The sequence below is a fragment of the Schistocerca cancellata genome, chromosome 11 (assembly GCF_023864275.1).
Source record: "Schistocerca cancellata isolate TAMUIC-IGC-003103 chromosome 11, iqSchCanc2.1, whole genome shotgun sequence".
Lineage (NCBI taxonomy): Eukaryota > Metazoa > Arthropoda > Insecta > Orthoptera > Acrididae > Schistocerca > Schistocerca cancellata.
Window position 1 is genome coordinate 103,402,259 of NC_064636.1, and position 12,641 is coordinate 103,414,899.

At 42.9% G+C, this 12,641-nt stretch overlaps 1 protein-coding gene across 1 annotated transcript in view; it reads right to left on the bottom strand.

The window, feature by feature from the left end:
* The window catches only part of LOC126108953 (E3 ubiquitin-protein ligase MIB2), a 224,455-nt gene that overhangs the window by 187,647 nt on the left and 24,167 nt on the right, over positions 1–12,641 (bottom strand). Inside the window, exon 4 of the mRNA XM_049914336.1 lies at positions 6,016–6,131. Within this exon, the coding sequence (XP_049770293.1) occupies positions 6,016–6,131 (116 nt within the window). The remainder of the gene's footprint in view (positions 1–6,015; positions 6,132–12,641) is intronic.

The following is a 12,641-nucleotide window of genomic DNA, read 5'->3' on the forward strand; positions in this document are numbered from 1 at the left end:
ATGGTTCCTCTGAAAGGGCAAGACCGAATTCCTTCACTGCCCTTTCCTAATACAATGAGAACCATAGACACGGGTTCACAGGTAGATGCCGTGTTTCTTGACTTCCGCAAGGCGTTCGATACAGTTCCCCACAGTCGTTTAATGAACAAAGTAAGAGCATATGGACTATCAGACCAATTGTGTGATTGGATTGAGGAGTTCCTAGATAACAGGACGCAGCATGTCATTCTCAATGGAGAGAAGTCCTCCGAAGTAAGAGTGATTTCAGGTGTGCCGCAGGGGAGTGTCATAGGACCGTTGCTATTCACAATATACATAAATGACCTGGTGGATGACATCGGAAGTTCACTGAGGCTTTTTGCAGATGATGCTGTGGTGTACCGAGAGGTTGTAACAATGGAAAATTGTACTGAAATGCAGGAGGATCTGCAGCGAATTGACGCATGGTGCAGGGAATGGCAATTGAATCTCAATGTAGACAAGTGTAATGTGCTGCGAATACACAGAAAGATAGATCCTTTATCATTTAGCTACAAAATAGCAGGTCAGCAACTGGAAGCAGTTAATACCATAAATTATCTGGGAGTACGCATTAGGAGTGATTTAAAATGGAATGATCATATAATGTTGAGCGTCGGTAAAGCAGATGCCAGACTGAGATTCATTGGAAGAATCCTAAGGAAATGCAATCCGAAAACAAAGGAAGTAGGTTACAGTACGCTTGTTCGCCCACTGCTTGAATACTGCTCAGCAGTGTGGGATCCGTACCAGATAGGGTTGATAGAAGATATAGAGAAGATCCAATGGAGAGCAGCGCGCTTCGTTACAGGATCATTCAGTAATTGCGAAAGCGTTACGGAGATGATAGATAAACTCCAGTGGAAGACTCTGCAGGAGAGACGCTCAGTAGCTCGGTATGGGCTTTTGTCAAAGTTTCGAGAACATACCTTCACCGAAGAGTCAAGCAGTATATTGCTCCCTCCTATGCATATCTTGTGAAGAGACAACGAGGATAAAATCAGAGAGATTAGAGCCCACACAGAGGCATACCGACAATCCTTCTTTCCACGAATAATACGAGACTGGAATAGAAGGGAGAACCGATAGAGGTACTCAAGGTACCCTCCGCCACACACCGTCAGGTGGCTTGCGGAGTATGGATGTAGATGTAGATGTAGATGTAGACCTCGCTGTCTGGTCTCCTCCCCCAAAACAACCCCAACCCTGCCACCGAACTTCACTAATTCCCACTGTATCTAACTTTAACCTATCCATTTCCCTTTTTAAATTTTCTAACCTACCTGCCCGATTAAGGGATCTGACATTCCACGCTCCGATCCGTAGAACACCAGTTTTCTTTCTCCTGATAACGACGCCCTACTGAGTAGTCCCCGCCCGGAGATCCTAATGGGGGACTATTTACCTCCAGAATATTTTACCCGAGAGGATGCCATCGTCATTTAACCATACAGTAAAGCTGCATGGCCTCGGGAAATATTACGGCCGTAGTTTCCCCTTGCTTTCAGCCGTTTGCAGTACCAGCACAGCAAGGCCGTTTTGGTTAATGTTACAAAGCCAGATCAGGTAATCATCCAGACTGTTGCCCCTGCAACTACTTAAAAGACTGCTGCCCCTCTTCAGGAACCACACGTTTGTCTGGCCTCTCAACAGATACCCCTCCATTATAGTTGCACCTACAGTACGGCTATCTGTATCGCTGAGGCGCACACGCCTCCTCACCAACGCAAGGTCCATGGTTTATGGGAGGGGGATTTAAAAGGTAATTTATGCAAAACTTTCAGTTTTAGTAAGGACTTAGTCACTGCTCAAATCAGACACTCACAATGTACATGCATTTATTATTATTTGAGGAAAAAAACTGGAAATCATTTAACTGAAAAAACACCAGAAGGTAAACTGAAATAAATTTTTTACAGTCAACATGATATCTGATCTTCAAAGCATTTTTGGTTATAAACTGTGTTCCATTATGCATTTATTACTCATGCTGTGTCATCATTATGGTGGAGAATGTGTACTGTGATGACAAAAGTCAGGGCATACCTCCAAATATTGTGTTGGACCTCCTCTTGCCAAGCGTAGTACAGCAGATCGAAGTGGCACGGACTCAACAAGTTGTCAGAAGTCTACACCTACATCTACATCTACATACATACTCCACAATCCACCATACTGTGCGTGGCGGAGGGTACCTTGTACCACAGCTAGCATCTTCTCTCCCTGTTCCACTCCCAAACAGAACGAGGGAAAAATGACTGCCTATATGCCTCTGTACGAGCCCTAATCTCTCTCTTATCTTATCTTTGTGGTCTTTCCGCGAAATATAAGTTGGGGGCAGTAAAATTGTACTGCAGTCAGCCTCAAATGCTGGTTCTCTAAATTTCCCCAGAAGCGATTCACGAAAAGAACACCTCCTTTCCTCCAGAGACTTCCACCCGAGTTCCTGAAGCATTTCCATAACACTCGCGTGATGATCAAACCTACCAGTAATAAATCTAGAAGCCCGCCTCTGAATTCCTTCTATGTCCTCCCTCAATCCGACCTGATAGGGATCACAAACCGTCTAGCAGTACTTGCGAATTGGTCGTATTAGTGTTTTATAAGTGGTCTCCTTTACAGATGAACCACATCTTCCCAAAATTCTACAAATGAACTGAAGACGACTATCCACCTTCCCCACAACTGCCATTACATGCTTGTCCCACTTCATATCACTCTGCAATGTTACACCCAAATATTTAATCAACGTGAGTGTGTCAAGTGCTACACTACTAATGGAGTATTCAAACATTACTGGATTCTTTTTCCTATTTATCTGCATTAATTTACATTTATCTATATTTAGAGTTAGCTGCCATTCTTTACACCAATCACAAATCCTGTCCAAGTCATCTTGTATCCTCCTACAGTCACTCAACGACGACACCTTCCCGTACACCACAGCATCATCAGCAAACAGCTGCACATTGCTATCCACCCTATCCAAAAGATCATCTATGTGGATAGAAAACAACAGCGGACCTACCACACTTCCCTGGGGCACTCCAGATGATACCCTCACCTCTGATGAACACTCACCATCGAGGACAACGTACTGGGTTCTATTACTTAAGAAGTCTTCGAGCCACTCACATATTTCGAAACCAATCACATATGCTCGTATCTTAGTTAGGAGTTTGAAGTGGGACACCGAGTCAAATGCTTTCCGGAGGTCAAGGAATATGGCATCCGTCTGATACCGTTCATCCATTGTTTGCAAGAGTCCCCTGCAGAAATATTGAGCAACACTGCCAATATAGCCATCCATAATTGCAGTCGCCAGTGCACGATTTTGTGCACGTTTCACTTCCATACGTATAGCCTTGTATGGATGTGAAACATGGATGACAAACAGAGTAGACACAATGAGAATAGAAACTTTTGGAATTAGTGCTACAGAAGAGTCCTGAAGATTAGACGGGTAGCTCACGTAACAAATGAGGAAGTACTGAATAGAACTGGGGAGAAGAGGAATTTGTGGCACAACTTGACTAGAAGAAGGGATCAGCTGGTAGGACACATTCTGAGGCATCAAGAGAACATTAATTTAGTATTGGAAGGAAGCATGGGGTTACAATTGTGGAGGGAGACCAAAAGATGAATACACTAAGCAGATTCAGAAGGATGTAGGCTGCATTAGTTGCTCAGGATGAAGAGGCTTGCACAAGATAGAGTAGCACAGAGAGCTGCATCAAACCAGTCTTTGGACAGTGGACCGCAACAATGAACAGCATAACTGACCTCTCAATTAAGTCCCATAAATGTTCAATGGGATTCATGTCCGGCGACCTGGGTGGACAAATCACTCACTCACATCGTCCAGGATGTTGTTCAAATCAATCGCTAACAATTGTGCTTGCTACAAATGGTGTCCAAGTAACAAAACATATTCATTTCCATTCAATGGTCAGTTCAGTTGGACCAGGGGACCCAGTACATTCCATGTAAATACAGCCCACATCACCATGGAACAACAATCAGCTTGCACAGTACCTTGTTGAGAACATGGACCCATAGCTTTGTGGGGTCCGCCCTACACTGGAACCCAAACGTTAGCTCTTACCACGTGAAATCTAGACTCATCCGACAGGCCACAGTTTTCCAATCATCAAGTGCCCGACTGATATGGTCACGAGCCCAGGAGAGGCAGTACAGGTAATGTCGTGCTGTTAGCAAAGGCATTTACCTCAGTTATTTGTTGCCATAGCCCATTAATGACCGATTTTGCTACACCCTCATAACAGATACATTCATCGTATGTATGTCCCACATTGATTTCTGCAATTTATTTTATGCAGTGTTAATTGTCTATTAGCACTGACAATTCTATGCAAATACTGCTGCTGTTCGTCATTAAGTGAAGGCCACTGGTTACTGCATTGTCTGTGGTGGGAGATAATGCCTGAAACGTGGTATTCTCGGCACACTCTCGACACTGTTTCTTTGGTTTGTGGGGTGCTCAACTGCGTGGTCATCAGCGCCCGTACAAAGTCCCAATTTTTTCACAGTCCAATTGAGACAATGTCACAAATGATGATGATGATGATGATGATGATGATAACAACACAAACACTCAGTCCCCTGGCAGAGAAAATCTCCAACACAGCCGGGAATCGAACCCGGGACCCTGTGATCCAGAAGCAGCAACACTAGGTACTAGACCACGAGCTGCGGACACTCTTGACACTGTAGATACTGGAATATCAAGTTCCCTAACAGCTTCTGAAATGCAATGCCCCATGCTTGTAGCTCCCAACTAGCATTCCACGTTCCAAACCTGTGTGTAATGTGCTGTACAGTCTCCGCCATAATGACAACATGGCACGAGTAATGAACTCATAACAGAGCACTATTTATAAACAAATATTTTTTGAAGATCAGAGGACAGTTTCAACTCTCAAAATTGTCATCAATAATACATAAAATTAATGTGATCTTGGGTATGAACAGTTTTTTCAAGTTACATATACAGGGTGTTACAAAAAGCTATGGCCAAACTTTCAGGAAACATTCCTTACACACAAAGAAAGAAAATATGTTATGTGGACATGTGCCCAGAAACACTTACTTTCCATGTTAGAGCTCATTTTATTACTTCTCTTCAAATCACATTAATCGTGGAATGGAAACACACAGCAACAGAACGTACCAGCGTGACTTCAAACACTTTGTTACAGGAAATGTTCTAAATGTCCTCCGTTAGCGAGGATACGTGCATCCACCCTCCGTCGCACGGAATCGCTGATGCGGCCCTGGAGAATGGCGTATTGTATCACAGCCGTCCACAATACGAGCACGAAGAGTATCTGCATTTCGGACTGGGGTTGCGTAGACTAGAGCTTCCAAATGCCCCCATAAATGAAAGTCAAGAGGGTTGAGGTGAGGAGAGCGTGGAGGCCACGGAATTGGTCCGCCTCTACCAATCCGTCGGTCACCGAATCTTTTGTTGAGAAGCGTACAAACACTTCGACTGAAATGTGCAGGAGCTCCATCGTGCGTGAACCACATGTTGTGTTGTACTTGTAAAGGCACGTGTTCTAGCAACACAGGTAGAGTATCCCGTATGAAATTATGATAACGTGCTCCATTGAGCGTAGGTGGAAGAACATGGGGCCCAGTCAAGATATCACCAACAATGCCTGCCCAAACATTCACAGAAAATCTGTGTTGATGACGTGATTGCACAATTGCATGCAGATTCTTGTCAGCCCACTGGCGGTGAATCGAGGAAGTATAGTACATACTGACGAAGCTAAAATGAGCTCTAACATGGAAATTAAGCGTTTCCGGACACATGTCCACATAACATATTTTCTTTATTTGTGTGTGAGGAATGTTTCCTAAAAGCTTGGCCGTACCTTTTTGTAACACCCTGTAGATCACTCCTTCCATTTTCTCTATACGAGAAACTTGAAACAAATAGTAGAAGGTAACTACTTGTGGCTTTGAACTCACCTTCTCCTCCGTCCTGATTTCCCCAGTCCCAGCTCGGTCCCCTGACCACTTTGGCTCCGATGAATATACCCTTCAGCTGAAGCTTCACACCTCCCTTGCGAGGAGGCATGTCCACCCTGCAAACGTACTGTTGTTACAGTAGACGGTAGGCAAATGAAAAGGTTTCCAGCAAATAGCTGGACTTTTTAGTTAATATGTGTCAATTGTGAGGACATCTAAGGGATGTACCTTAAGGAATGAAACTTTAAAGTGTATAATAATATACAAATTTACTGATGAAGATAAGTCAATTACATATTATTGCAGCGTACGCTGTGATTATGTATAAAATACACTAACGGAAAAAAAAAATAGCAATACAAAAAAATAATGAAATTTTGGGAATACATTTGTCTAGGTAACATATTCAAGTACACACACACACACATGCACATACACACTCACGCAAGCGCAACTTGCACACACATCTGCAGTCTCAGAGAGCTGAAACTACACTGCGAGCAGCAGCACCATTGCATGATGGGAGTGGTGACTGGGTGAGGGTAAGGAGGAGGCTGGGGCAGGGAGGGGGAGGGACTTTTTTTTTAATTTTTTAATTTCTTTTTTTGTTATGGTCATTAGCGCCCAGTCTGTGACTTAGGAAAAGGCAGAAATGGGAACGAAACTCAAAAAATTGAAGAAACTAAAAATAGAAGAAAAGCTTAAAAAACCACTATAGAAGGGGGTTGGTTGTCCCCAAAAAGAGCTTCAAATGACTGACGTCATCTCACTGGCACTAATAAACTCGAGAACGCGATCGGCTGAGCGCATGTCATCTGCTAAAATGGAAGATATATCAGGCAACAGCCGTAGACGGGCGTGTAATGTAGTAAAATAGGGGCACTCGAGTAAAAGGTGCCTTACCGTCCACAGCTGAGAGCAGTGGGGACAGAGTGGGGGAGGATCGCCACTTAAAAGATGTCGATGGCTAAAAAGACAGTGTCCTATCCGGAGTCTAGTTAAAATTACCTCCTCCCGACGACGTGTTCTGGAGGAAGAGGTCCAAGCACAGGGAAGAGCTTTCAAGACCCGCAATTTATTATGGGGAAGTGTCGAGCAATGTGCGTGCCATAAAAGAGTAACACGACGACATAAAACACTCCGTAGATCGGTGAAGGGAATCGTGCGAATAGCTGGCCGAAGAAGAGAGACTGCTGCCTTGGCTGCTATATCGGCCGCCTCATTTCCACAGATACCAACGTGTCCTGGGATCCAGAGGAATGCCACAGAGACGCCCCCCAAGTGGAGCAAAGGGAAGCTGTCCTGAATCCGGTGGACCAGAGGGTGGATAGGGTAGAGAGCTTGGAGACTGAGGAGAGGGCTGAGAGAGTCTGAGCAGATAACATACTGTATCCGCTGATGGCAATGGATGTATTGGACAGCCTGGAGAACAGCATAAAGCTCTGCAGTATATACTGAACACTGGTCGGGAAGCCGAAATCGATTTGGGGTGTCGCCAACAATATAGGCACTCCCTACACCTAACGATGTTTTCGAGCCATCAGTGTAAATAAATGTGGCTTCCTTGATGTGTGCACATAGAGCATCAAATGCCCGACGATAAACAAGTGAAGGGGTACCATCCTTGGGAAATTGACAACGGTCACGGAGCAGGAAGGTCCGGGGACGGAGCCAAGGCGGTGCTGTACCCCAAGTTGTCAAGAAGGTTTTAGGAAAGCGGCGGGGGAGGGATAGTATGGTGGGAGTGGCGGACAGTGAAGTGTTGCAGTTTAGATGGAGTGTAGGAGAGAAGGTGCAGAGGGGGAAGGGGGTAAGTAGCGGAAAGGAGAAAAATAAAAATAAAAATAAATTACAAGACTGGGTGTGGTGGTGAAATGACGGCTGTGTAGTGCTGGAATGTTTTGAGTGTGAAAATTTATCAAATATATCTATCAATTAGAGCTCAAAATCTTCATTTATAATCATAGTTCCTGACCCAGCTGAGTAAACAGAGAATAGAAATATTTCTTTCAGTGGGCTGGACATGAATGTGGATTTGCAGACTGGAAACTATGGTATATATGTCCTCCATTGCTTTCTGGCTCACCACAGAAATAGTTCCATATTTTAATATTTCCTTTTACTGATTAATATTATTATTAAACCGCTGCCCCACAAGACGGCAGGCGCAAATGCGAAGGGATTACACTCTGTGCACGATGCGACATTCCTTCCTCGTGGAAATCAAATGCAGTTGACCTGGACCTTCGTGACGAGTAAGGCTCCACTCGCACTCCCGTGCAGTCCGACGGAGTTATTGTCACGTCTGAGTGCCCTGCAGATTTGGATACTGCACAATTTGACCAGCTGCCTAAATCATCATCAGTTATCTGCTATATCAGCAGTTCCTTTGCCTCTCCATTTTCTGCAATCCATTGCTTCCTCGTAAAGGCTGCTGTATGTTGTACCGTCCATCATGTCATCCAGTATCTGGAATCTCTTCCTTCCTCGCTTCTTTTTCCCTTCTACATAACCTTCTAAAACTGTTTTTATCAGTCCGTCATTCTTCCTTAATATATGCCCAATCCAATTTCTTTTTCTTCTCTTTATTACATCTAGTAACTGTCTTTTCTCTCCCACTCTTCTCAGTACTTCAGTACCTAAATAAAGACCCACAACGAGGCTGCTTTCAAAATCTGTCAGTTGCTGGTACTGGTGCCTCAGACGAGTACAAGTCATCTTCATGCCCTTCACAGTGATCACATTGTTAGTACATGTGTTCCTGATTTATGTTTCCATTTTCAGTTATTTTCAATATTTAGTTTATTGTTGAAGGTCAGAAAGGTTATACGTGTTTTACAGTACTCGATGAATTTATTATTTCGAAAAAGATGGAGCGAAGAATTTGCATTAAATTTTGCTCAAAAAATAGAATAAAGTGCATTCGAAATGTCGACTGTGGCTTTTGGCGAATCTATTACAAGTAAGATGACGACTGCCCTGGGTGCCCAAACACATCAATTACTGACGACAATGTGGAAAAAATAAAGCAATCAGTTAATCACCATCACAGAAGTTGCTGATGATGCCGGCAAATCCTTTGGCTCGTGCCAAGCAATGTTTTTGGCTGTTTTACGCGTGACATGTGTACTACCAAAGTTTGTTCCAAAATTACTGAATTTTAGCCAAAAATGATGGTGCCAAGACATCACCCAGAAATTGCTGAATGAATCCAACAACAATCCACAACTTTTAAAGGAGGTTATAAGAGGTGACAAAACAAGGGTACAATGTTGAAATTGAGGCCCTATTGTCCCAATGGAAACTACTGTATTTATTCGAATCTAAGCCGCACTCGAATCTAAGCCGCACCTGAAAAATGAGACTCGAAATCAACAAAAATAAATTTTCCCAAATCTAAGCCGCACCTGAAATTTGAGACTCAAAATTCAAGGGGAGAGAAAAGTTTTAGGCCGCTCCTCCAAATCGAAACAAAGTTGGTCCATTGTAATATGAGACACAATTTAGGTCGAATGAATGACGATACAGCTACAGTAGTTTGGTTCGAGTCGTAAGCTTAGCAGTTCAGCTTTACCAGGTAGCCACTGCTATGCGTCAGGCCCTCCGTCCATATTTATACGGGTACCCTTCCTTTTTCACATGCTTCGTCTGGTTTGAATTGATTGCTTGTTTTGCTTTGATCTGATAAGTGCCGTTCCCTTTGTTATAGGTGTTTACGTCACTCTAAGCTGAAAATGCATTACTGTATTGTGTCATGCATTGTTTGTTGCATTCTGATAATGTGTGTTTACGACCTGGCTTGGCTTGCTTTTGTGCGGGCTACTGCTGCTTTTTTTTTTTAAAAGAGAGAGAGAGAGAGAGAGAGAGAGAGAGAGAGAGAGAGGAATCGTTTCATTAGCGAAACAATGGCAAGAAACTGCTATTTGTTATTACTTACACTGATACTTTCTTTGATAATGATCAACAAGAACCAAATAATAGACTGCGTATGATAGAAGATGTTCTAAACGAGAGTTTAGCGAAAATTTTTCTCTGTTTGAAAATCTTGGTAGACGCCTCTTTAGTATGTTACATTCTGCACATAAATTAGAGTCATCTTAAATTTAAAAATCTAGTCAACTGCCGTGCTTCATTTCTGACTGTATCGCTATTAGGCATAAGAATAATACGAATATAAACATGACATGATATGTATATTCTTCCGCGTTTGCTATTGTCTCACTCTAGTTTCGTAGTTTATTAGGCAGACAGGATTTAAATGAGATAGCAGCAACCACGAAAGAATACATGGCAAAATGTTTATATTCGTATTATTCTTATGGTGAAGAGAATACAGCATGTGATTCACAATTCATAAGTTCCTATTACCAACCATCTCTTCTCACAGGTAGGAAAAAAATTCAGAACGTAGAGAGGGCCATAGTGACAAACATCCCAGTCTTGCCAGTCGGATTTTCGTAATACATTGAAATGCTGCTACTTTCGAAGATGAACAATGCGGAAATTGTATTTACTTTGTTGGATAATGTATGAAAATGCAGTGTTCGAAACTCGGGGTGGAGAAAAAAAATCTCGTCTTCCACTTTTTTTTTTTTTTAATTTATTTACTGACGCAGAGGTTTTGGCTCCAGTATTTATCTTTATGCCTGCAAAGCATGCCTGTGTAGCGCTACATATATTCGACGGCAGAAGTTAGTTGTGGCAGCACCTACCAACATTTTTCAGAACTTCCGCTTACTTTGCACTCGATTCTAAGCCGCAGGCGATTTTTTGGATTACAAAAACCGGAAAAAAAGTGTGGCTTAGATTCGAGTAAATACGGTAAAAGTATTCGACAAGTTCGATCACACTTGAATGTTGTTCTCACTGATTTCTTCAATCACAAAGGGACAGTGCATCACAACTTCCTGCCTTACGGTCATACAGTCAGTAAGGGATACTACGTGGAACTTATGTACCATTTGCGAGTAGCAATCTGAAGTAATGTGCCAGATTTGTGGCAAAATCACTCGTGGAAATTGCATCACGATAATGCTCCTGTTCACACCTCAATGCTCATTCACGATTTTTTGACGAAAAATAAAACTGTTATGCTGTCTCAGTCACTATATTCATCAGATACGGTCCCCTGTGACTTCTTTCTATTCCCGAGGCTGGAGAGAACTGCGAAAGGACGTTGTTTTGCCGCTACTAATGACACAAAAACAGAACCACTGAATGAGCTGAACGTTACAAAAAGTAAGTTCCAGAAATGCTTCCGAAATTGGAAACAGCACTGGCACAAGTGTACGAGGTTTGACTGAAAAGTAATGCCTCCACCTTCGTAACTCTTCAACAGTTGGCATCATTGGTATGTGGCAGGTACTGGATCATTCCGTAGCCTCTTCTCTACAGCTCCAGTTGGCGGGAAGCCTTAGCATTCAACGGTTGTGTTGTTACAGTATAAAGTACGGAACCCTGTGCAAAAAGTCGGTCAATGCAATTTAAGCAATATGCAGTCATTGAATTCTTGACAGCAGACGGTGTCGCTCCAAAGGAGTTTCATCAGAGAATGAAAGCAGTTTATGGTGATTGTGTCGATGTAAGTACTGTGCACAGTTGGGCATGTAAGTTTAAAGATGTTGAGGTAGGAACATCTGACCTCTGTGACAAAGAAAGAGTTGGACATCCTGTGACAGGAACCCCCGAGTTTCACAAGCAAAATGTTGGCAGATTAAATCAGGACGATCGTTGTATCACTCAGAGAGAAATTGCAAGCACAATTGGCATTTCACAAGAACATGTGGGTCACATTTTTGCTTTGCTTGGCTATCTGTGCACAATGGGCACCCAGGATGCTGACTCCTGAAATGAAAGCACACAGACCTGAAATTTGCCAGGAACTTGTCTCACATTACGAGAATGAAGGTGACGCCTTTCTCCATTCAATTGTGACAGGAGACGAAATGTCAGTCTACGGAATATCAACACAAAGACTCGTCGCAGAAAAAGAAATTCAAGACGCTGCTCTCAGCTGGAAAAATCGTGGCCATAGTGTTCTGGGACACAGACGGTGTTATCCTTGTCGATTTCCTCCAGCGTGGAACAATAATAAATTCATAGCATTACATCACAACGCTTGAAACTATGGAACGACAGCTAACAAGGGTCAGAAAGAAAAAGGGAAATGTTTTCCTGCAGCATGGCAAAGCCAAACCACACACTTCACGTGCCACCAAAGCAGCACTTCAGAGACTGAATCTAACCATCCTCCATACAGTCAAGATTTAGCACCCCGATTTCCATCTGTTCCCGATAATGAAAGACGATCTGAGGGTATATCATTATGCTTCCGATGAAGATGTTGAGAGAACTGTGAGACTGTGGTTGCAAAAACAGTGTCGACTTCTTCCGTGACGGCTTCAGAAAACTTGTTCATCGTTGGCAGAAATTTGTCCAATTGGCTGGTGATTATGTGGAAAAGTGAATATTGGTAATTAAAGATCACATTCTAAGGATTATTTCTGCATTTGAATTATTAAAATATTCCCATCCAAACCCAATTAACAAAGGTGGAGGCATTACTTTTCATTCAACCCTCATATTATATCTGAGAGGAATTATGCTGATGGAGAAAGCTGATGAAT